Source organism: Gracilinanus agilis, chromosome 6 (assembly GCF_016433145.1).
Source record: "Gracilinanus agilis isolate LMUSP501 chromosome 6, AgileGrace, whole genome shotgun sequence".
NCBI lineage: Eukaryota > Metazoa > Chordata > Mammalia > Didelphimorphia > Didelphidae > Gracilinanus > Gracilinanus agilis.
This window is the reverse complement of record NC_058135.1, coordinates 191,605,048-191,629,541: the sequence shown is the minus strand read 5'-3', so window position 1 is coordinate 191,629,541 and position 24,494 is coordinate 191,605,048. Positions and strand designations below refer to the sequence as shown.

General features: G+C 38.8%; 1 protein-coding gene across 1 annotated transcript; it reads right to left on the bottom strand.

Moving 5' to 3' along the window:
- Window positions 1-610: 610 nt before the first annotated feature.
- On the bottom strand, window positions 611-9,170 carry CCKAR (cholecystokinin A receptor). Its single transcript, XM_044681437.1, has 6 exons — window positions 9,059-9,170; window positions 8,128-8,379; window positions 6,490-6,555; window positions 5,810-6,071; window positions 3,272-3,399; window positions 611-1,146 (listed from the first exon to the last, which is right to left on the bottom strand). The coding sequence occupies exons 1-6, from the start codon at window positions 9,168-9,170 to the stop codon at window positions 611-613; spliced, it is 1,356 nt and encodes a 451-aa protein (XP_044537372.1).
- Window positions 9,171-24,494: the final 15,324 nt, after the last annotated feature.

Sequence of the window (24,494 nt, the reverse complement as noted above, 5' to 3'; positions counted from 1 at the left end):
TGTGGTGGCCTTATCTTCATTTAGCTAAATCTACATGACAGATTTGTACAGAAAATAGCACAGCCACAGGAAAGAAACTACACAGGACAGGAAATGACCCAAAGAGCTTCCTCTTTGAGCTCTCTGCTTTGGGTCAATACTGGTTGACAATAAGCTGGGGAGAAGGGGGTATGATACATAAATGGACTCTAACTTTATATTATATATATATATTCAAGGGACTCTACCTTTATATTATAAGAAAGAGATAAAGTACAGGACACAAATACAGGACATACTGTATGGAGGAGCCCACTCCACACAGGGAGCCCTCCAAAGGATGAGTAGGTTCCATATCTCCTTTCTGTATTTGGACTTGGCAGCAGCAAACATGCCAACCAAGTTCAAGTCTGATTCCTATTCAAAGGAGTTTCTTCCCTTTTCATTGGTAGTTTTCATTGAAACAACCTTTTGCCTTCAAACTGCCTTCAGAAACAAGTAACATAGCAAATCAAATGGCATGCCTTCCCCGGGTCCTTGGTGAGATGAGCTAACTAGTGGGTTTCTGCTGCAAACACAACCTCTCTTCCTCCTCTTCTTCCTCTTCTTTTGGTGGAACCACAGGGCCAGCTCATGTGGGAGGGGCAGAGACACTCATATGGCTGTACGAGTACCTGGTCAGAGATGCCCCCATGGTTCTTCCATCTTCTTCTTCTCCTGCTTCCCCTCTCACTCCTGGAGGGTTTGGATGAGGGCAACAGGTGAAGGTAGACAGAAAGCCTAGGCGGAAGCGTTTGTTCATGAAGCAGTAAATGATGGGATTCACACAGGCAGAGGTGTAGGAGAGCAGGAGGATGAAGGAAATGGGAGCTCCAGAGAGGAGCACCTCTGCAGAAGCAGTGTCATAGGCCCTCCAGGCATTGGCACTAAAGATGGGCATCCAACAAAGGAAGAACAAGATCACGATAACAATTAGCATTCGGATCACTCGCTTCTTAGCCATCAGGTTGGCAGCTGAGGTACTGCTTCGGACTCGGTCAATCTTGATACTGCTTCTACTGCTGGACAGCTGTTGGAGCTCCAGTTTCTTCCTTTTCTTGGATTTCTGCAGGTAGCAACCATCTCCATCTTCATATCTGCTGCTGCTGCCCATGCTGGACTTCCTTTCTGGGTGTGTAAATAAATGGACATGATTTTCAGGTCTATTCATGCCATAGCTTTGAAAGAGTCTCAGGTACATTAAAAGTGTCACAGGCCAAATATGTGCCATAGGATTGAATAGGAATTTTGAACATGCACATTAGATAATTAAAAATGTATTATGATGAAGCCTTCAAGTTTAAAGATATGATTTAAATTTGAGCTAGGATTGTAATGATATTTGACATTCAGCACTTTTATCATTTCCCAAATATTTTCACATACCCTATTTTGTTTGACCCTCACAATACCATAGATTAAATGACTTGTCCAAAGACCTACTAAATACTTTTGAAGACCTTATATTTATGGTATACAGAACATATTGTTTTTACCCAAACTTCTCCATTTCTGTCTTTCCTGTTCCCCCGATTTAGAACCTTGAAATCATCCTTAATTCTTCCTCTTCCCTCAATCCTCATATCAAGTTACTAAGTCTTATCTCTCCTGCCTCTACAACATCTCTCTCATCTGTCCTGGTATGGTGTGAGCCAGAGCCTGGGAATATGACCTTTGACTCTATAGAAAATGTAAACTACCTTGAGTAACTGTAAACAGCAAAAGAAGCTCCAACTATCCCATGGGAGAACTTGCATGTGAACTGAGGCCATTCTTTGTTCTGTTTCTATTTAATACCTGGCCTGATCTGGGGTTGTTGTGGGGATCCACCATTTTGTCCCCCTGCTGCCAAGGAGTGGCCTCTCGTGAGTAACCCTAATAAACTTATTAATAACCAAACTGGCAAGGGCCTCTCTCTCTTTGGTATCTCAGTATTTTCTTGAAGGGTATGCCACCCTACAATTGGCATAATCAGCACAGAACAGATCTACCTCCTTACATTTGGCACAGGAAGCAGGATAGTCTGCCCCCTTATAAATCTTGTGTCCTTACAGTCCCTTCCTCTCAACTCACATAACATCTACCTTGCTCAACATCTTATCACTTCTTATTTGAACTATTACAAAGACAAATCAGTTCCCTGTCTTAATATTCCCTCCCTTCCAATCTGTTCTCCACTCAGCTGCTAAATTGGCATTTTTGAATTACAGATCAAATCATTTTACCCCATACCAAAAACTTCAATAGTTCTTTATTGCTTCTAGGATAAAATGCACCTCTTCTGCCTGGCATTTAATCCCCTTTCCAGTCTAGCTCCCACCATCATTTAAACTTAATATTCCTGTCCTATGTTCCCAGGAAAATTGTAGAATTATTTTCTGTTTCAGTAAAATTGATCCACTTAGTGTCTCCTGACATATGACATCCCATCTCCTGCCTCCATGATTTTGTACAAAAAATATCAAGGATGCACCTTTTCCTCACCTCTGCCACACAGAATCCCTAGCTTTCTTTGAAGTATAGGTCACAGGCTACTTCCCACATAAGGCCTTTCTTCATCCCACATTCTTAATACTTTCTCTCTTGAATTGCATTCATTTGCCTATAATTAATTGGTATGTATTGTATCCTTCAAAAGGATGTGAGCAATTTGAGGGAAAGGACCATTTTGTTTTTGCCTTTATGTCCCCATCTCACATGGTGCCTTGCATATTGCAAGTTTCTAATAAATGTTCAGTAAACTGAATTGAATTTGATCATTAGAATTCAACAATGTGCTTCTCTTTGCACAAAACACCAGATTAGGTGTTTCGGGTTCAGAGATGAATAAGATACAATCCCCAAACTCAAGGAGTTTATAATCTGTATGGGAAGGGAAGTCAAAGGCAAAAATAGGCCTGCACTGCTTTTTAAAATGTGATGAGCACACAAGAGAGGTACACAGTGAGACATCTGCCTACTGACTGTAGGCTACAGGGAGGCTTCATAAAAGAAGAGCCCCCAGAGTAAGGCTTGGAAGGATGGGAATGATGTCAACAAATGGCCATGCTGAAGGCGAGGGAGAAAGCAGAGGAAAGGCATCAACTTTGCAGGGAAAGGTAAAAACTTAAAAGTGGGAAAAGGAGATACAAGTTGTGAGAGTCAGTGGATTAGTGTGTGTGTGTGTGTGTGTGTGTGTGTGTGTGTGTGTAACTGCTTGAATTAGAGAAAACTCATGTCATTTCTCAGAGTACACACATGACCGATAAGTTACCTCTAGAAGATTTCCTCTGGCTGGCATCAAACTTTATTCCCCGGTATAATTCCAAAGAGATTAATCCATATGCTACCGTCATCACAATTCCAGGAATAAGAAAGAGGATGAGTAACAGGAATGTGTGCCTGATGAAGTTATAAAGACGTTCATTAGACATCAAATAACAGCTTCATTGCTTTATTCTCTACTCGGTGGCTCAAACTGAATTTTATAGGGCAGTTGGTGGCAAGGTGGATGGGGCCCTGGACTTGGCGTCAGGAAGACAAGAGTTCAAATTTGGCTGTATACACTTACTAGCTGTGTGACACAGGGCAAATTACTTAATCTCTTTCTTGTCTTAGTTTTTTCTTCTGTAAAATAGGATATTGACAGTATTTGCTTCTCAGCATCATTGTGAAGAGATAAAATGAAATATTTGTAAAGGTACCTGGCACATAGTAGGGGTTTAATAAATTCTTGTGAAAAATTGTTTTTAATTTAAAAGTTCAAATACATTTTGCTTTCTCTATTTTAAATGGGCTCTTCCTAATGTTACGTACTCTAAGTCCATGGTTATTGTTTAATACAATATAACTCTGGTTGACCAATGTGTTTGGAATGGGTTGCTTTATTTCATAAAACTTTTTGGTTAATTGAAGGCTAAGCAAAACCTTCTCCCATCCCTTTTTGGGGTTAAAATTTTTAATTTGACATATGTTTCTAAAATGTATGAGTATAGTTTCTTGTCTCAGTAATTCAGGACGATTGATATAAATGAATCTCTTCTTGATAATTCAGGGTGTCCAGATTATCATTCTAACACTAGTGCTCAGTGTACAGGACTGTAAACATAGGTGAAGAAGATATATATATATATATATATGTGTGTATATACATACACACACACACACACACACACACACATATATATATATATATATGAGATGAATCTACCGCTGATCCCTTCTTTTTTTAAATTTCCTCTTTCTGTGTGTGTTTTTTTGTTCCTCTTTCTCTTAAAAATTAAGTGTCTTCTTCTATCTTTCCTTCCCTCCCCTGAAAAACCTCCCCAGCATGCTTATTCTGATTAATTGGTTGCTTTGGTTAGACACATTCCAATTAATCAAGTTTGATAATACTCATTTTCAGTATTATAGCTTAAGCAATGCAGCTGATGGTCAGCCTGGCATTTGTTCTGTGTCTTTATGAACCCAAGTGCCTATTTAAGAATGGCAGAGAAATAAACATTGAGGGGTCTGACCATGGCTGAATGGAATGGAAGTTATCTTCTGATTCTAGAAGAACAAAGGAGCATTGCCATTGCTGTACTTGGAAATTTATGTTTATGGAAATATAAAATGTTTATGTATGTTTATGGAAATGTAGACTGTTTACTTGAAGAAAGAATGGAACAGTTCAATCGACAGTTGACACCAGGTCTCAGCCCAGTCAGTATTGATTATACTAATAGGAAAAATGAACACGAACGTCTCTTACTTTAATGACCCTGAAGGAAAGAATACATCTCATTACTGGCACATAACATTTTCTGTTAATTCCTTGTCCAGGAGACGAGGCTCGGATAATTCTTCTCCAGAAAGAGCCTTCCCCTAGGACTCTCTGGTTTGCTTGGAATAGTTTTGTGGCTGTAATATTATGCCAGAAATTTGTCTAATTACAATTGCAATGGTCATTTGTCTGTCCCAAATAAGGCAGAGAAATCAAATGCCTCATTAGGGAAGTCAGAGTGCCTCAGTAGCAATGCAATAGTGAAAATGACTGTAAATTTAGCCCGAAGGATTTAACATAGCTCTTACCTTGCCACAAACCACACACCGCCACCCCTTTGATCTTGGTTTCCTCATGCATGGGATGACATACTTGTCAAAGTGATCCTGCCTGAACAAAGCTATGCATTCTCTAAACAAATGTGAATCCAGAGGAACAGCAGGCCTCTTCTTTACCAGGCTGTTCCTTTAAATCACTTGCTATTTGGTATGAGTAACGGTAAGAAATTAGGACATAAAATTGTCAAGGGCACACCATGGCTTAGCCATCTCTCTTCAGCTGGACAAATCATGTTTTGAAAAGCCTTGGAAATATCCCTGATGTTTGTAACATAATAAATTTGCCCCCCCCCACCCCCAGGACTGTTTCATTAAGAAGATGGGAGATTGCAGAAGGAATGTGGGGAAAAGGGAGAAAAGGATGAGTTCAAACACGTTTGAAATAATATCTGAATCCCTAGCACCTTAACTCTAAAACTCTCATTGGGAAAGATGATGTGGGGACTGGTCCTGGCTTGATTTTTTTCCCTTTGGTTAGAGAATCATAGGAATCTTGGGAAGTCATTCAATTCATCTTCCTGCCTTTCAGCAGAGAGACATTTCAACCAGTCCAGAAAGAACTCGTCCATCCTTTCTCTAAAAGCAAACAAAACACATTTGAGAGGAAGGCAGGCACCCACCCTAGCTCTGGTTCTGCCCTCCCCCCAATGTTTTCCAAGCACACATTTTCAACAGTACGATACGATATCAAACTGTAAAAGCGACTTACCAGGACTGTTGCATAACATCACTTGGCAACAGAAAGCGGCACATATTGGCTGTCTGGTTGTTATATTTGGTAAAGGGAACCAAGTTGCTGTAAATGGGGTAAGGCGACATGATAGTAAAGGAGAGACACCAAGTTGCAGTGATCACCTTCAACGCATGGGACTTCGTCTGCCAGACCCTTGACTGCAGCGGCTTGCAGATTGCGCTGTATCTCTCTAGAGATATGGCAACCAGATTGAAAGTGGAGACGCTGACCGAGATGCCTAGGTGTGGAACAAAGAAGTACGTTAACTGGGTCTTGAGGCTTAGTTTGCCCGATGTGTTTATGTAAAGGATCTAGGGACCGTATCCCGGAGGGTAAACCTCTGTGCCTGCAGACACAGGTCATATGAGAACATATTTCAAAATGGAAGAGACCCCAGTTCATTTTATAGATGAGGGGGAAACTGATGTCTGGAGAGATTGAGTGATACGTGTTCGAAATTATACAAGGTAAAGAGCAGGCAGAGATTCAAATTCGGATCTTCTAGCAGCTTTGAACCGAACTGCAGGGGTTTTCTTCTCTCTTTTATTAAGGGAAAAATGTGCCTACTGAACATTTATCCTTCTTCATTTAACTTAGCCTAACTTCCAGTGGGAACGAAGGCCATTAATTAACAAGTTAGGGATTGAAATACATACCTGTGAAGGAAAAATGGCTTTTGAGCAATAGGAGGCAAAGTCTGTGTGTTTGTTCACCTGCAGATTCTAGGTAGATTAAAATTCAAATAATTCTTCCTTTAATTTTAGGCATTAGCTATGAAATTTATAATAGGTTATTAAAGGAAAAACGTGTAGAGCTTCTAAAATACTTTGGAAATCTGTGTTCAATCTGTGACTTGAGTTCTACAGGCTTAAAGACTTTTAGATAAGACTCTCCAATTCAACTATTTCAGTTTATGGGATACAATTCCATAGTTTAAAAACATGGTTATGCAGAATAAAAAAAAAACTGGTGGTTCTCCATGATTCAGTTTTTACTTTATTTTTTCTCCCAAAAGCTTTTACTCATTTAAAATTTACTCTTTTAAAAAAATTTAGCCTAGGGCAATGGAGCTTCTTTGGGACACTTGCATTTGGGAACTGAGCTGACCCTCACATTTTGAGGGCCACTGTGGGATAACGGGATCGTATTGTAGAAAGGTGACAACTGTTGTATGTAGTTGTATACAATATGAGTATATCTTTGTATCATGGAGCTCTACTGTCATTTTAAGGATAGCCCACTTTTAATGTGCCTTGTTTTAATCTTTTCATTAGGCTCACTTAAGCAATGCTATAGAAACAATAATCTCTTATCTTAATATCAGATTTTGAAAATCCATGATTTAATTGTAGTTGGTTTTTAGGTGATTTCCAGGACAGTCATTTATCATCATTTTGTCTGTGTGGACTCCAGCTGTGGATTAGGGCAGAATTCAGAAGTAGGGCAGATTCCTGGTATCCCTAAACTCTCGGCACACTATACAGAACATCAAAGCTTACAGATGGAAAGGCAGAGCCCCTACCTTTTAACTGATGAGACTAGTTGAGGGAGAGATGAGTTGAAAAGTGAATATTAAGCCAAGTCTCTTAAATGTGTTTATTCTACTTTGAGATAATCCTAGCAAGAGGCCACGTCAGGGCTGGTTATTGGAACGTCCCAGTACCTCCCATAATTCTTTTTGGATAGGCATGGACAGGCTTGGACAGCCCACCTTATGGGTTATGTTGGTGGCTTCACTACACTAAGAAGTATATATTTGACTTTCCAACTCAGCTTTCTGACAGCTTCTTTTCTCACTTCTTTCTTGGAATAGTCCCAGAAGACCCAGAAGAATCTGGGAAATGGACTCTGAAAAAGGAACCTGTGAATATTTATACACATAGATATGAAATGCCTTATATTAATCTCTTCTCCCCTAACATTGTGATTTAAGTGATGAACAGGCAGATAGTCAAAAAGGCACTTTTCTCAGAAGGTCTGGAACACAAGAAGCTGTAACAACTTTTTGTTGCCGTGACTGTTTAAGAAAGGAGTAAAATGAGAGCTTTCCACTTTTGTTCATTTATTTCCATTTTCAGTAAATAGGATGGACCTGCTGCAACTTCTTCAAAGTCCTTCCTTTCTTCCCTTATGCTCACGTAGTTCCAGGCAGCCAGTCTTCAAACAACTGCCTCAACAATTCCTATCCTCTGAATCTTTTTTTCTTGGGCAAACAGCTTTTCTCTACAACTGGCCAGATGTAATAGGATAATATTTGGAATGAGCTATTGAAATGTTAACATAAAGCCACTTACCCATGAAATAAGTGGTGGTCTTGCAGACTGCACTCCCAAAAATAAAATCCTTGAGCAGATTAGGAATGAGATTGAATGGCATGCAGAAAAGACAGAGCATGAGATCGCTGACAGCCAGGGAGAGCAAAAATATGTTAGTGACCGTCCTCATCCTCTTGTTGCGGATCAGCACTGTGATCACCAGGGTGTTCCCCAGGATACTGAGCAGGAATATCAGGGAATATAAGAGAATCTGCACCGCTGGCTGCCAATCTACAGTGTCACAATGGAGAAGCAGAGCTGTCAAAGGCTATAAGTACAAGATATTAAAAGCTTTGTACCCCAAGTGAGCTCTGACTTTCTATTTCATACTTTTTTGGAGGAATGCTGATTCAGTGAATTATTGAACCAATTATTTACTCTTACATTTGTAATTCTTTCTTGAAAACTAAATGGAGAAAGCTCAAAGGTGAGCTTGTATCCAAAAGGCTCTTTTGGGAAAGAATCTTTTTGGGAGGCACCTCTCGGAAATGAGCCATTTCAAATGAACAATGCTGGCATTTGGTTTTCAGCTTCGTAAGCATTATTTACCATTAATCATTTCTTCATATTGGGTTTATGTACCGAAAATCAGTCAGTGTAGAACAGAATAATTTCTGTAAGCTTGTAACTTTAAGCATTTACATATTCTTAGCCTTGTCAGCTTTTTACACTCCTTCTACACCTCCACCCCATTTTCTCTCCATGAAATCATGTACGTAATCTACAACTCTTTAACCTAGAAAAGCAAGGAAATGTGGCTTGTCTATTTTTCTTCCAAACTTCTAAAAAATAATTTAAAGAGATTTTACCTAGCCTAGCCATAAAATATCCTTATTATCCTTTTATTCCTGGGCTGATCATTTCTCCCTTCGAATTAATATACCTAAAACCCCAGATTGTTGGTACTTACCTTTGGAAGGACGAGGTGGGTCCAAGCAGAAAAATGTCTCATTTTCAAGTCCAAGTTCACAGGGAGGAGTAATATTACTGCCATTCAGAAACAGACTATCAACTATATCCATTCTTTCTTCTCTCCAGCTTACCTGTCTTCTGAGAAATTAAGAATATGTACAGAATTACTCTCTATTCATTCCTGTAATGATCAAAAATTCTTCCCCAGTAAAATCTGCCTGAGAAAAGCAGAAAGGAATTAACTCCCAGGTAAATGCCTTCTCAGCCATTCCTAATGATTATTCAGTTCAGGCTGGAAAATATTTGTACTAGTGTCAGAGGAGGCAGACATATGAAAGCATAGCTTTCACACTCTACCTTCTAGATCCTCCTCCTCCTCCTCCTCCTCCCTATTCCAGGGGCTAGTCTTAGGGTTATAAGCATACTAGCGGCTGATTGCAATGTTAACCCTTTCTGGGGTGGTATTTATTTTTACACACACACATCAGTATGATAAGTACCTCTGTGTTGTGTGTGAACCTGCTTGTGTCCCAGGCAATAATAAACAGAATCAGCCCCAACTAGGATATTTCAGACAGGAACAATTAACAAGGTAATAGATACTATAATGCAGACCATCAGAAACAAAGGACATTGAGCGGCTACATTTCTAGCTCCTCAAACAGAAGCAATTAATGCCTTTTAGCTTTGGAATACTGCCCAGTTGTGTGCGGATACAGCTGTAAGGCTGGTTAAATTGCTGGAACCCACAGAGTTAGTCCTAAGGGACTATGCCCTTGTTAACCTAAAAGTTAACATTGGGAAGCCAGACTCTACTTTTCCTAGGTACACTGGGTGTCTTGCTGCAACAGGCTGTCAAGTGCAAGAAAATCTCTAATTTGTAGCCTCTTTATGAAATATGTTTTTGTTTTAATATGGTGCTACTCTCAGATATAGGGGAAACCAAAAGCCATTTAACATACGATTTCTTCAGCTGAGAAAAGCAAATGAATGAGACATAGGCTTAAACCAAAATCTAAAGTAAAACCTCTGTGCCCTTAACATGAAGCAATGGCTGCTGTCTATAACCTGTTTGCCCAGAGCCCTCTTTGGTGATTTGACTCAACATAAAATTGTTTCAGTTCCTTTTGTTGTTGTTTTTTTTTGGCTCATTTTCGTTTGAGCAAGATGCTATTATATCTTTGTTTTGACCATGTTGTATGTACAAAAAGGAGCTGTGATTCCAAGGAATTCATCTCAGTAGCTAAGTCCTAGAGAATTGTTTGGGACACACAAAGGTTAAATGGTTTGCCCATAGATAGGAAATGTCAAAGGCAAGAATCTGGTCTTGGTCTTCTTGACTGCAGTTTCATCAGCAGCCATACAGCCTCCACACACCCATGTCTGAACTATCACTCCCCTCTTTTCTTTAAACCAGATTTGTGATTTCATTGGTACAGGGAATTTGGGAAATTCCTATCAGTACAGATCTGTTTTGCAATGGATTATATTAGAGAGTTGCCTGGAGGCCCTGAGAGGTTAGATAATTTGACTAGGGTCATATGCTAGTATATTTAAGAGGATGGCTTGAACCCAGAAGGCTGACTCTATCCACTGTACTATATAGCTTCATATACTTAAAAAAATTTTTTTAAGGCAATGGGGGTCAAGTGACTTGCCCAGGGTCACACAGCTGGGAAGTGTCTGAGACCAGATTTGAACCTAGGACCTCCCGCCTCTAGGCTTGGCTCTCAATCCACTGAGCTATCCAGCTGCCCCCCATATATGTTCTTGAAGAAATCAGAGAGGTGCTTTAGGATCACCAATCCAGCTAGTTCCTTTACTAGGAAGTCAAAAAGATGAAAAGGAAGAGAAGATGTACACATTTTTATGTGGCAAAGGAAAAGACAGAGTAACTCCTTTTTCTTTGAAACCATACTGGAATATATTTTAGTTTAGCCAATTTAGCACAGAGCCATTCTTATGTAGGGATTGGTTATCCTGGTAAAAATATAGTTCTTGTTGCTATTCCTCCTTTATGCTACTGAGGTCATTGTCACTGCTGTTTGTCACTGATATAACTTAGCCACAGTGCATAAGTCAATTGGCTAGGGCATTTAAATATAGATTCTGATTTATGTTTGGGGGGGGTACTAAAATTTAGATTTTAATGTATATGTCTCATTATCCTCATGGTGCTGTTGTGACCAACAGATGCAGCCAGACCATATTCTCCACCCTGCTGCCTGAGCAGCTTGTGGTTGTACAAGGAATTCATTGACCAACTTAGATTTTTTTTTTTAAACATGCACAGAAGATAGAAGCCAGGAAAGGTCATTGAGGATGAATACAGAAGGGCAGCGTGGTCCTGTAATAATAGTGTTAGCAAGACTAAAGCCCCAAACAAGCGAAGGCTTGTATTGAATACTAAGGACAACAAAAAGCGATTTTGAAAAAGTAGATTTTATTGATAACCATTGTTTTTTTACATCACTTATATTTCCCACATATTCTTCCTCTTCCCTCTCTGCCAGAGGTCTATCTCTAACAATGATGATTTGTTTTAAAAAGAGGGAAGAAACAATTCCACCAAACTAAACAATTCATTGAAAAAAATCTGGTGTAATATGCAATGTTTCACAACATTGGACTCACCATTTCTGTAAATAGGGATGCCTTATTCCTTTACTAGTAAATGATTTATATGGCAACTATTGAAACGAGCAGAAAATTGGTCAAGGCACACAATACACATCTGCTATCCATTTTTAACCAGTTCCCCACTTATGAACTATGATCCTAATAAATCTAGTACAAAAGTTTTCCTTGATAAGGATTTGTAAGTCTTCAAAGCTAATTCATGTTGTTAGTTTACTTGGTTGGAATAGTTAGTGCCTCCTTTAGAGCAGGAGGAGATATTTTCTATCTTTTTTTTTTATATTAAAGATTAAAAAAACAACAAACAACCCTTACCTTCCATCTTGGAATCAATACTGTGTATTGGCTCCAAGGCAGAAGAGTGGCAAGGGTAGGCAATGGGAGTCAAGTGACTTGCCCAGGGTCATACTGCTAGGAAGTGTTTGCGGCCAGATTTGAACCTAGGACCTCCCATCTTTAGCCCTGGCTCTCAATGAGCCACCCAGCTGCCTCCATCTCCTATCTCTTCCTTGGGATTGACCTTGACCTCTATAAATCTAACAACATTCACTGTCAATTGTTCTGGTTGTGGTTCTTTAAATTTGTGTTATTGTAGTCAATAACATTATTACTAGAGGCACATAGGTGGCATAGTGGATAGAGTGCTGGGCCCAGAGCTAGAAAGACCTGAATTCAAATCTGGTCTCAGAGACTTATTAGCTGGGCCTGGGCAAGTCACTTAACCACTGCCTGCCTCAATTTCCTCAACTGTAAATGAACACGATAAGAGCATTTACCTCACAGTGTTGTTGAAAGGGTCAAATGAGATACCATTTGTCAAAAGTGCTTAGTAGAGTACCTGACACATAGTAGGTGTTACATAAATGTTTATTCCTTTCTCCTAGATACACTATATGTTGTTTTCTCAACTCTGTTTATTTCATTTTTTAACAGCTAATTTGAATCTTTCCAGGTTTCTCTCTATTTGTCATATTGGTCTTTTCCTACAGCAAACATATGAAGGACTATCATGAGGAATTATAGAATCTGTGGCTCTATATGGAGTATGTGTTGTGAGAGTGATGGCCACTGGAGGGGAGAGGGGATACTGAATTTATCACTAAAGGTTTTCAGGACAAAGATAGACTATCCCTTGTTGGGGATATTATTGCCCGAACTCGTGTTTTAGTTAGGGATTGAACTCTATCCTTTCAGAGTTCCCTTCTAACTTGATTATGTAGGATTCTGTGATTACTATCTCTGAGCTCCAATTGTTTCTATCATTTGTACCCACTCATTTATCCCTTGACAAAATATACAACCTTGTAGAGTGTTATCCAACTGCCTCATTGGAGTGTGGCTTCTATGCCTACTAACAAGCTCCTAAAGGACAGGGATGGTATCTTTTACTTTTTGGAACTCTCCTGTGATCACAGCCTTTCACTAAAGACATATATATCTATTGATTGGGATATTTATTGTTCAGACTTCTCTAGAGTTTTAGTACACAGTATTGCGGTAGCCAATGGTGTTCATCTGTGAGCCACCTATCACAAGAGACTTCTTGATATGTGACTACTCTCTCTCCTTCATGCTCTGTGCCTCCTTCCCCAATTTTCCACTACCAAGCTATGCTTCAGTATACTATATAAATATTTAAGTTTGAAAAATAAATGTCATGAAAACAATTGAACACCAGCAATAACAAAAAAAAAACCTCCACATAAACCCTGGAAGTATGTAATCTTTCCTGAATATTCTTAAGTATTTGCTACCAGTAACTGACAAAAAATATTAGAATCTTTGAGATAGGAAAGACCTTAGAGATCATGAGGTCCAGCCTTCTGCTTCAGGCTTCTGGGGAAACAGAGAGACAGAAAACCTGCTTGACAAAATGCTTATACCTATTTATCAAACTGTGGTGGTTTAGTAACATTTAATACCAACTCTTTCCACACCCTCCTTGTTTGACAAGAGTAAAATTTTATTCTGAAATAGAATCATGAAATCACAAAGCATGTTTGAAAATAAACTTGCTATCTTCTCTCCAAAGAAACAATTTGCTGGCGTAATAATCTTAAAGCACTAAATATGTTGATTTTTATTAGTTTCTTATGTGTTTTAGTGGGAGTGAGGTTAATATTACTATTAACAATAAAGCAATAGCTGATTAAATAGTACCGTTTGTGTGACTAGCAATAAAGAAATCCTTTTCATGCCTATCCTACCCATTAACTTTGGAAGATTCCAAAGAAATGGTGCACTAACGTTTCTCAATGTCAACACCCTCATAACAACTGAGAACTATGCATAGTTTTCACCAGTATTGTTATTTTTAAAGTCTAGTTATTTGAGTTGGTCACAGCTCTCTGCTATAGCTAGCTTTCAGAATGAGGCTGAGGAGAAAGAAAAAATAATATAGCAAGCATATATATATATACATATATATAGTACTTCAAGTTTTTCAGTGTGCTTCACAAATACAATCTCATTTTCTCCTCACAGCAACCCTGAAAGGTAGATTGTAGCAATCCAGGTATACATTAATTGTGATATTATTTGAAGAAGTATTCAAAACTTAACTCTTATACTGCTAATGATTGATCTCTGCAATCCTGAGTCAAATTGAATGTTGACCTTGCCAAATCCCTAGCCCTTCCCTAAGGCTACACCCCAGAAGAGAGTCAATTATCTCAGTCTCCTTACTTTTCCTTCAATGATCAATTAACATAGGTATCAAACATCAGTAGATGCCTTAGGCCATATCCACCCTGGATCCTGATCTTAGCTCTACCTATTGTTTCAGATTTTGGTAGTTTGCATTTTATGATGATTACCTCATAATGTTAATGTATCAGGCCACTGGCCTCTCCCCTTCCCCCCATACTGTTGTATGTAACCCCAATAAAAGTGACAAGACATCAGTTGGCAAGAGAGCTCTCAACCATCAGAGCTCCTAACCATGAAGTTCTTGACCATCAGAGCTTACTTGCTGTCTGTCTACCTTATGCCAAAACTTTCTGTGTCTGTGTATCTTTATTCTCGCCTTATGTTCTCTTTCCATTAATCCTTAACCCGTAGCCCATTTTCACTCAGTCCTTGGTTCCCCTTTCTGAGTGTCCAACCCACTAGGAATCTTCGTGGAGTCGGTGGACGGCTTCATAGATGCTATTATTTTCTCCATTTTACAGATGAGGAAACTAAGGCAGACATGGGTCACACAGCTAGAAAGTATCTGAATATGAGTTTGAACTCAGGTCTTCCTTACTCCAGGTCCAGCTTTCTCTATATTTCACTACCAAGCAAAAAGCAGCTCTTCTCTGTCCCTGTGCATTTCCCCCAATTCTCTCCTCCTCCCACTCGTTCCTCACCCATCACTTTCCTAGTATCTAAAACTAGAGAGTGCAATTCTTGGTGTTTAGGGAGGGCCAATGTTATTGACATATTTCAATCTCTGGGCCCTCTCATTGATTTCTGCCAGGGCCAGCCCTTAGCAAACTCACAGAGGTGAAGTTTATTTGTGGCACCTTCTTATGTCCCCCTTCCCACTCTGGTGCCCTTGTCTCTTTTTGGCAACAGTGCCTTGTTCTTAGTTAGGTTTCAGTTATTCCTTGATAAGATGAAGGTTGGCACCAGCCCCGAAATCACATCATATGGGTGACCACTCAGTCTACCTCTCTGTGAGGCCAGTCCCAATCCTCACTTTGGGAAAAGCTGTGACAATGCAGGAAAGAAGGTTTCCAGGGAGCTGGATGAGGCTGTATGGGAGAACACTTATAAGTCACTAAAAGCATGATGTATAACTGTGTTATTGCTTTTGGAAGTGAGAAAACTCGTATCTTATCAAAACTCTTTTAGAAATATGTGCCTGGCCAGCATCGGTGGACATTGTCTGGTTCCATTTGCTATTTGGGGATTGCAAGAGCAACTTAATCCATTAAGCAGTCTAAAAGTGAAAGCAATTGGGAAATACAAGTGTCCTGAAAATTTTAAGCACCATAATACTGATTTGGCCTAATTAATGAGAAGAGTGGGGCTAATACTTCACTCTTAATCTCAAGCTCTTCTGACTCTCCCTATAGCTCTATAAATTAAAGTGATAACATCAGATTAGAAATTTTTGGGTTACGTTTATGATTTCCACATCTGCCACAAACAAAAATTTAGGGTGTACAGTCAGATCATCTTAGTCTACCAATCAATGAGCAAACATTTATTAAGCACCTGATTTGGGCCAGGCAGTGGTAGACTAGGTTCTGGGGAATATAAAAACACAAGAGGAGTTTTCATTCCTGCCGTGGAGGAGCTAACATTCTAAGTGAATGACTATATGGTGGAGGATGTGGGAGTGGGCCAGGGGGGAGTACTAGCAGCTGGGGGAACAGGACAGGGTCCATGCAGAATGCAGCATCTGAGAAGTATCTAGAAAGAAAACTAGGGATTCCAGGAAGCAGATCAAAGAAGTAGTAGGAATGATAGACTTAAAGTATGGAGATGAGCTATCCTATGTCAACAACAGAAAGGAGGCTAATTTGCATAGAACACGTAGGGAGAATAATTACTAAGCACTTACTATATATGACTACTTTTAGATCTGGGTATTGTACAATAAGCCTAGAAAGATAGGATAAATGCCCATAGAAGAGTTTTTATTTGATTTGATTTTAGAAGTAATAGGGAGCCACTGGAGCTAACTAAGTACAGGAATAACACGGTCAGACTTATATTTTAAGAAAATCCCATCACTAATTTACATAGGATGGATTGGAGTGGGGAGACACAAAGAAATGAGACCAAACAAGCAAGCAACCAATTCAAAGGTTTTTGTAAAAATACAGGTGAGAGGAGTTGAAGACCCAAACTAGGGTAGTGTCCAAGAAGAAGGGAAAAAAAACATTTATGAACTAGATGCTTTATAATTGTTTTCACATTTGATCCTCACTACAACTCTGGGAACCAGGTGCTAATATAGATGAGGAACATGATGCAGGCAGAATGACTCATCCAGGTTCACACAGCCAGTAAGTGTCTTTAAGTCTAGATTTGAACTCAGGTCTTCCAGACTCCAGGTTCAACACTCTATAGAAATAATAATTAAAGCCAGATAAAGGGAGATAATGAAGCCACTAGGTGAGAAAGAGAAAAAGGAAAAGAGAAGAGGGCCCAGGATAGAACCTTGGGAGTTATGGGGTGTGATATATAAGATGACTTGGTAAAGGAGTCTGACAAAGAGTGATCAGACAGGTAAAAGAATGAAAAGAAAGCTGATTATAGACAGAAGAGAATATCTAAGAGGAAAGGGTGGTCAACATTATCAAACACCCCCGAAAGATCAAGAAGGATAATGATTGAAAAAAGGACATCAAATTTGCAGTTGGTCACTGGTACCTTTGAAGAGAGTAGTTTCATTTGAGGGATGAAATCAGAAGGCAGACTTCAGTGGATTGAGTAGTGAATGAGAAAAGAGAGTGGAGAGAGTGAGTCTAGATAACTTTTTTCAGGAGTTGGACTGAGAAAGGAAGGAAAGAGAAGACAATTACTTCAAGGGATGGAGGGTTTAACAGGTGTTTTTTTTTAAGGATTCAGAAAACCTTTAGTGTGTTGGTAGGTATCAGGAAAAGAACCGGAAGAGCAAAATCCAAGGGTAGAGAGACAGGCAGACAGAGACACTCGAGAGAGACAGACACAGAGGATAAAAGTGAGGACAATCATTTGGAGATGGGAGAGGATGGTCAAAGGTACATTTAGAGGACTAGGCTTTGGTGAGAAGGGTTACCTTTCCATCTGAGACTGGAGTACAGGGGTTTTGGAGGGAACCAATAGGTTACACCTATAATCATAAGAGTTAGACTCAGAAGGATGACTACATATTATCAACTCCCTCGATAGAAATGGAAGGTCATTGATAACAGAGACTTTTTAAAAAAAAATTACTAGCACCCAACATAGTGCCTTAGATATAAATGCTTGTAGGGATGGACTGATTTCAATTTTATGAATGAAGAAAATGAGTCCTAGAGGCTGTGTCTTGCCTTAAGTAACACAGAATTAGTGGCAAAGCTTTCATTAAATCCTAGGTTTCCTGATTTAGTTCACTTTTCATGACTCCGTCCAATGATTCTTCCTGCCCTATGCAAGAATCCCTTTTATATCATCCCTGCCAACATCTCCATTTTGCTTCTACATGTACTCTTACAATGATGGGGAGCTCATTACTTTATAAGGAAGTCCTTTCCATTGTTGATGAGCACTAAATACTGTTATGCTTTTCTTCTTAAGCCGAAAGGAAAAAGAAAGTCTGTTTATAATTCACAACCACTGTTCTTAGTTCTGTCCTCGAGAACTACCCAAAACAAACTTATTCTCTGTCTTCCACAACATTGCCCTTCTTTCATTTTTTAAGGTCATGATAAGAAATAAAAAACATGTCTGATTTTAGTTTATTTTTTTTTATCAGTTCTAGTCAATGCTGCAGAACTGAATTGTTATCCCAGCAGGGAGATGTTTCAATGGAAACGAAATTTGTTTTCATTGCATTTTTTAAAAAAGAAAATTACCAAAAAAAAAAAATTTCTTAATACAATCTCAACATAGACCACTATAAGGCAGTGTTTTCTTATCTTTCCTCTGCAACATTACAAACAACAATTTTCTTTAAAAACAACAATAACAGCAACAACTACCAGCAGGTAGCTCAGTAGATTGAAAGCTGGGCCTAGAGATGGGAAGTCTTTGGTTAAAATCTGACCTCAGATACTTCCTAGCTGTGTGACCCTGTTGCTTAACCCTCATGCCCAGCCCTTAGCACATTTCTGTCTTGGAACCAATACACAGAATTGATTCTAAGACGGAAGGTAAGGGTTTAAAAAAAACCTTAAAAAACTTCATTCATGGGCCTTCTTTTCCTTCCTCCCTTCCTCTCTTCCTTCCTCCCTTCCTATTTTCTTTCCTTCTTTCCTTCCTTCCCTCCTTTAACCTTCTTTTCTTATTTTCTTTCACAGATGCTACATCACTCCCTTACAAATGGATGGCTTTGCCCCCGCTTTGATCATGTATCTTCTTATTGCTAAAAGTTTCTCTCCTTTTATACTCTTCTAAATGCCTGAAATCTTCTTTACTTGAAGCTCAATTCATCAGGCACTTATTAGGAGCTTACTATGTTCAAGACCCTGTGTCAAGGCAGAAATGAGCTCTAACTTAATAATGCGAGAGTTCTGGGCTTGTAGTCAGGAAACTAGGTTCATATTCCATTGCTGCTACTTGCTACATGGGTTACTCTCAGCAAGTCACTCTTTCCTCTCTTATAAATGATAGGCTAAACCTTTTTTTGTGTCATGATTTCCTTTGGCAGTTCAGGGTAGCCTATGACTCCTCAGAATGATATTTTTAAGTGCATAAATAATATGCCCTTAATATAGGATTACAAAGTTGGACCCAGCTTCCTTGATGGCAGCTTCCTTGTGGAGAGCCCTAGAGTCCCAGGTGAATGTAGTCTGGGTCTCTCTCAGAGTTAATGGGTGCCTGAGATGTTGGGAGTAGCCATACTCTAAAGACATATTGACCAGACACATTCCTAAATGGAGAAGGATGCTATTCTGTCCTTGTTGCATATCCTTGCTACATTGGGGCAAAGTAAACCTCTTTTGTCAAATGTTCAGTGACTTTTGAGTGCTTTGTTTTGTCCCAGCACCAAACCTGAACTAGGAGGGTGCTGGCATGCCTCTAGCAGAATGAACTCAATTATATTGTAGTATCGTTATTAAGATACTCAAAACAAACAAACAACAACAACAACAAAAGCTCTCCAACTGATTGCTAGATGAAATTGAAGATTCTTTTCAGCTCTAAATCTCTAATTCTACCACCACCAAGGAATTGGCACTATTATATAATGTATATAGTGGATGGCCTTACTCCTGGGCCAGATAGGTTGCAATTTTTCCAATGTGATTTCTGAGGTTTGGAAGGAGACCCTTCTATATTTCAAAAAAATCTTATAATAGTCACTTCTACTTTGTAATACTTATTAAGTTAGAAGTACTTTGAGGGGAAGAACTTGGTCTTTGTCCATCTTTCTATCCCAAGCTCCTTACATAGTATCTTACACATATGTAGGTATTTAAAGTTTTGTGGAATTGAATGATCTGTGGGATCGTTCAAGCACCCATGTTTGGAGTTTCCTTCTCTACAAGCCCTTCTCTAGTCCCTTAATTACTTTATCATGGTTGCTTCATCAAAACTAATTTTATTCTCATTCTCTTCTACCCCTCAATATCACTGTGGTGAGTAAAGATAACCAAGTCTAAAGTGTTCTACAAATGTCATTAGCTGTGATTAGCTATTATTAATCAAGGGGTTTGCATCATAACTGCAGGGCAGAGTGGAAAGCACTGGACTTGATGTTGGAGAATATATGTTTAGGGGCAACTCTCTGGACTATGGTTACTAAATGACCGTAGGAAAATCATTTAACCTGTTGGGGTCTCAGTTCACTGTGGCCAGAGAAGAAAGGGGCTAAAAGATACCTAGTTTTCTCCTGGCTCTAAAAGAAGAAAGAAACAAGCATTTAAGTACGTAACATGAAGCAGGCATTATGTTAAGCTCTTAGATGAAAGATAAAAGCAAAAAATAACACAGTCCTTGCCCTCAAGGTCTTGGCTCCATGCATTAATCAAACAACCAATAAATATTTATTATGCACTCAACATGTGCCAGGCACTGTTCTAGGGATACAAAAAGAGGGAAAAGACAATTCCTGGTCTCAGGCAGCTTACATTTTTCTTAGATGTCCCAATGGAAGATGGTGGAGAAGGTACAGGGACCTATCTGATTTCTACCAAATTACCCTCTAAAAAGCAATGATATAATTCCTCAAAACAAATTCTGGAGTAGTATAACCCACAAAAAAGACAAGGTGAAGTAAGTTTTCAGTCCAAAACAACTTAGAAGGCAGGCACTAGGGATCTGGTGCACCAGGAGGTGGAGCTCAGCTTGTTAGAGCTGGCCCTATCAAAGCCACAGACCTTAGACTTAGTTGAAGCAGCAGCCAAGTCTTCCAGAACTCTCCTACATAGATGGTACAAAAGCTTATTTAAGAAAATCATGCCTTAAAAATTAGAATCAAACAAGTGGAAGCTAATATCTTCATGAGACATCAAGAAACAAAGTCAAAAGAATGAAAAAATAGAAGAAAACATGAGCAATCTCATTGGAAAAACAACTCTGGAAAATAAATCCTGGAGAGATAATTTAATTAGACTATCTGAAAGCCACAATATTATTTTATTGTGAAAGCCACAACAAAAATTTATTTTATTGTGAAAACCACAATAAAAAAAAAGCTTAGATGTCATCTTTCAAGAAATTTGTCAAGGAAAACTGCCCCTATGTTCTAGAACTAGAGGACAAAATAAAAATGGAAAGAAACCACCAATCAACTCCTGAAGAGATCCCAAAAGAATAACTCTTAGGGATATTATAGCCAAATTCCAAAATTCCCAGTCAAGGAGAAAATATTGCAAGCAGCCAAAAAGAAGTCAGGATAACACAAGACATAGCAGCTTCTACATTAAAGTATAGGAGGCCTAGAATATGATATTCCAGAGGGCAAAGGAGATAGGAATTCAACCAAGAATCACTTACCCCCCCAAAATTGAACATAATCCTTCTGGGGAAAAAATGAGTATTCAGTAAAATAAAGAGCTTTCCAATATTCCTGATGAAAAGATAAGAGCTGAATGGAAAAACTGACTCTCAAATATAAGACTCAAGAGAATTATAAAAAGGTAAACAAGAAAGAGAAATAAAAAGACATTCAATTACATCCCTACATGGGGAGATGATTCTTGTAATGCCAAAGAACTTAGTCCCTGATTAGGGCAATTAGAAGGACTATATCTAGAGGGTGAGGGTATGAGTTGAATATGATGGGATGATATAAACAAAAGTAAATTAAGGCATGAGGAAGAGGAATGCATTGGGAGGAGAAAGAAGGAAAAATAGAATGTGTCAAATTGCACATAAAAGAGGCATGAAAGAGCATTCAAAGTGGAGGGAAAGATGGGGGAGGAAGGGAGGAAAACATGTGAACCTCACTCTCATCATAACTGGCTCAATGAGGGAAGAACATACATAATCTATTGGGCATGGAAAGCTATCTTAACAGTAAAGTAGGAGTAGAAGGGAATAAAAGAAAGAGGGGCATTGGAGTGATAGAAAAGAGGGAATTGGAGAAGGGGAGGGTCAGAAACTAAACAGGGATGGAAAGTAATTACACAGTAATCATAATGGGTTAAAAAAATTTACAAGTCTCTCTAATAAAGGCCTCAATTACATAGAGAAATGAGTTGAATATGTAAGAATATGTCATTCCACAATTGATAAATGGTCAAAGGACAAGAACAGACAGTTCTCAAAGTAATAAAGATCTTTATATAGTCATGCAAAAATGCTCTAAATCATTATTTAGAGAATGCAAAGTAAAACAACTCTGAGGTACTGCCTCACATCCATCAGACCAGGTATTATGATAGAAAAGGAAAGTGACAAAACTTGGAGGGGATATGGGAAAGCTGGGACAGGAATTCATTGTTGGGGGAATTTTGTAATGATTCAGTCATTCAGGATATAATTTGGACCAATGGCCAAAGGGCCATACACACCCATTCTTAGGTTTGTATCCCAAAGAGATAAAAAAAGGGCGGGTTCTAGAATCTACATGCAAAAAATATTTAAAGAAGTTCTTTTTAAGGGGGCAAAGATTTGGAAAGTGAGGGGATACTTATCAATTGGGAAATGGCTAAGTTACAGTATATGATTATAATGGAATATCATTATGCTGGAGGAGCTCAGAAAAACCTGAAAAGATTTACAGGAACCGAAGCAGAGAGAAATAAGATCCAGGAGAACATTATATAGTGACAGGAATTCTTTATAATGAGCAACTGTGAATAAGCAGCTATTCTCAGCAATCCAAGGATCTGAAGGACTCAAGATAAAAAAAATGGCATCCAGAGAAAAAGAACTGAAGCTAAATCCAGATCAAAGTAAAATTTTTCCACTTTTTTTCTATTTGAATTTCCTTTCATACAAGGATTAATATGGAAAATATTTTACATTAATCCACATGTAAAATCTATATGATATTGCTTACCATCTCTAAGGGGGTGGGAGTTGGAGGTGAAGGAGGGAGGGAGAGAGAATTTAAGACTCAATATTCTTTGAAAAATGTTGGAAACTGTTTTTACATGTAAATGGAGGGGATTAAATTAAGTTTTTCAAAAAGATCTCCCAGTGGGGTAGTAGAAAGGTATTCAATGTGCACTTTAGATCAGATAAAAGGCTGATATTTATTTCTTTCATGCAAAAGAAATGCTAAATACAAAAGATTAAGGACCAGGCTGCTCAGTGGATAGAGCGGTTCAATGGATAGAGAGCCAGGCCTGGAGATGGGACGTCTTGGGTTTTAAATCTGGCCTCAGATACTTCCTGTTTGTGTGACTGGGGAAATCAGTTAACCTCCATTTCCTAGCCCTTACTGCTCTTCTACCTTGGTACCATACTTAGTATCGATTCTAAAGGTAGCAGGGTTAAAAAGAAATAATACAAAAGGCTTTCACGAGTGTACATTAACAAAGACTTAAAGTAGCAACAATTGTACCATAACTACTGTTACACTTTTTCTTGACAATGTTGAAACTTAAAGATCAAAACTTGAAGTGATTTGCAGGGCTACTGTATAGGCACTGTGCATTTCACCTTGGCTCAGTGCTGTCCAAACAATTCTCCCTCGATCCATGTCTTCTGACAAGATAGGTCAGAATCTGAACTGGTCTCCTGTTGGTAGTTATCCCCTTGCCAAAAGTCAGCTCCAAACAAGGTACCTATGAGCTCCACAACTCTAAATTCAGAAGATTGCCTCTAAGACTGATCCACCTCTAGAGACTATTCAGTCATCTATGCTTTGGGAAGGAAACAACAAAGTATGAAACACAAAGCAAGATCTAGTTTCAAGCTCACCTTAACCAAAACATTACTTTAGCTACCAAGTGCAAGAAAGTCTTTATTCTTGTTGGAAAGTCTTTATTCTTGATGGGGGACAAGTCAAATGATTTCTTACTCTTTCCTTGCTCACAGAATGCCCAGTTAGAGAGAACTCCTTCCTACATGTTCCAAAGACAGAAAGGAAAAGAACAAGCAGGAAGCTGTCTTTTTTTTTAAAAACTAGATATAGAGATCCAATAAAGGGATTGTTTTATCATCTCAAAGCAGTTGAGTCCTTCAGGACTGAGCCTACACACTTGGTCATCCGGAAGCAGCAAGAGTGACCGCACATGTTCAATGGGATGACCCCCTATGGGTCCAATCCTGCCAGTGTACTCCATGGACTACAGCCCGTCACAGAATTGTGCAGATAAATGAAAAAAATCCAAGTAAAAGATTTTGAAATCATGTAATACCTTAGCAAAGGCAATGTAGCATAGAGCCTTGATAATATAGAGACTTGAATTCATGTTTTGCCTCTATACTAGCCATGGGCAAGTCACTTAAACTTTCTTTTTTTAATTTTTAATTTTTTCAGTTATATGTATAAACAATTTTTGACAACTGTTTTTTGGCATTTAAAATTCATATTTTCCCTCTCCCCCACCTGCCAGGTGGTGAACAGTCTGATATAGGTTATACGTATTCTTTCATGTAATGCATATTTCCATATAGCTCATATCATGACAGAAGACACACATCCCACATACAATAGAAATCTCATGAAGGAAACATAATGGAAGATGGCATACTTTGATTTGCACTTGAATTCCAAC

Excerpts from the sequence above, each read along its gene's own strand:
- CCKAR (XM_044681437.1), bottom strand. The coding sequence starts at position 9,170 with ATGGATATAGTTGATAGTCTGTTTCTGAATGGCAGTAATATTACTCCT. Across the intron at positions 8,380-9,058 it reads CCCACCTCGTCCTTCCAAAG|ATTGGCAGCCAGCGGTGCAG; the intron begins GTAAGTACCAAC and ends GTGACACTGTAG. Across the intron at positions 1,147-3,271 it reads CCAGAGGAAATCTTCTAGAG|AAAGGAAGTCCAGCATGGGC; the intron begins GTAACTTATCGG and ends TTACACACCCAG.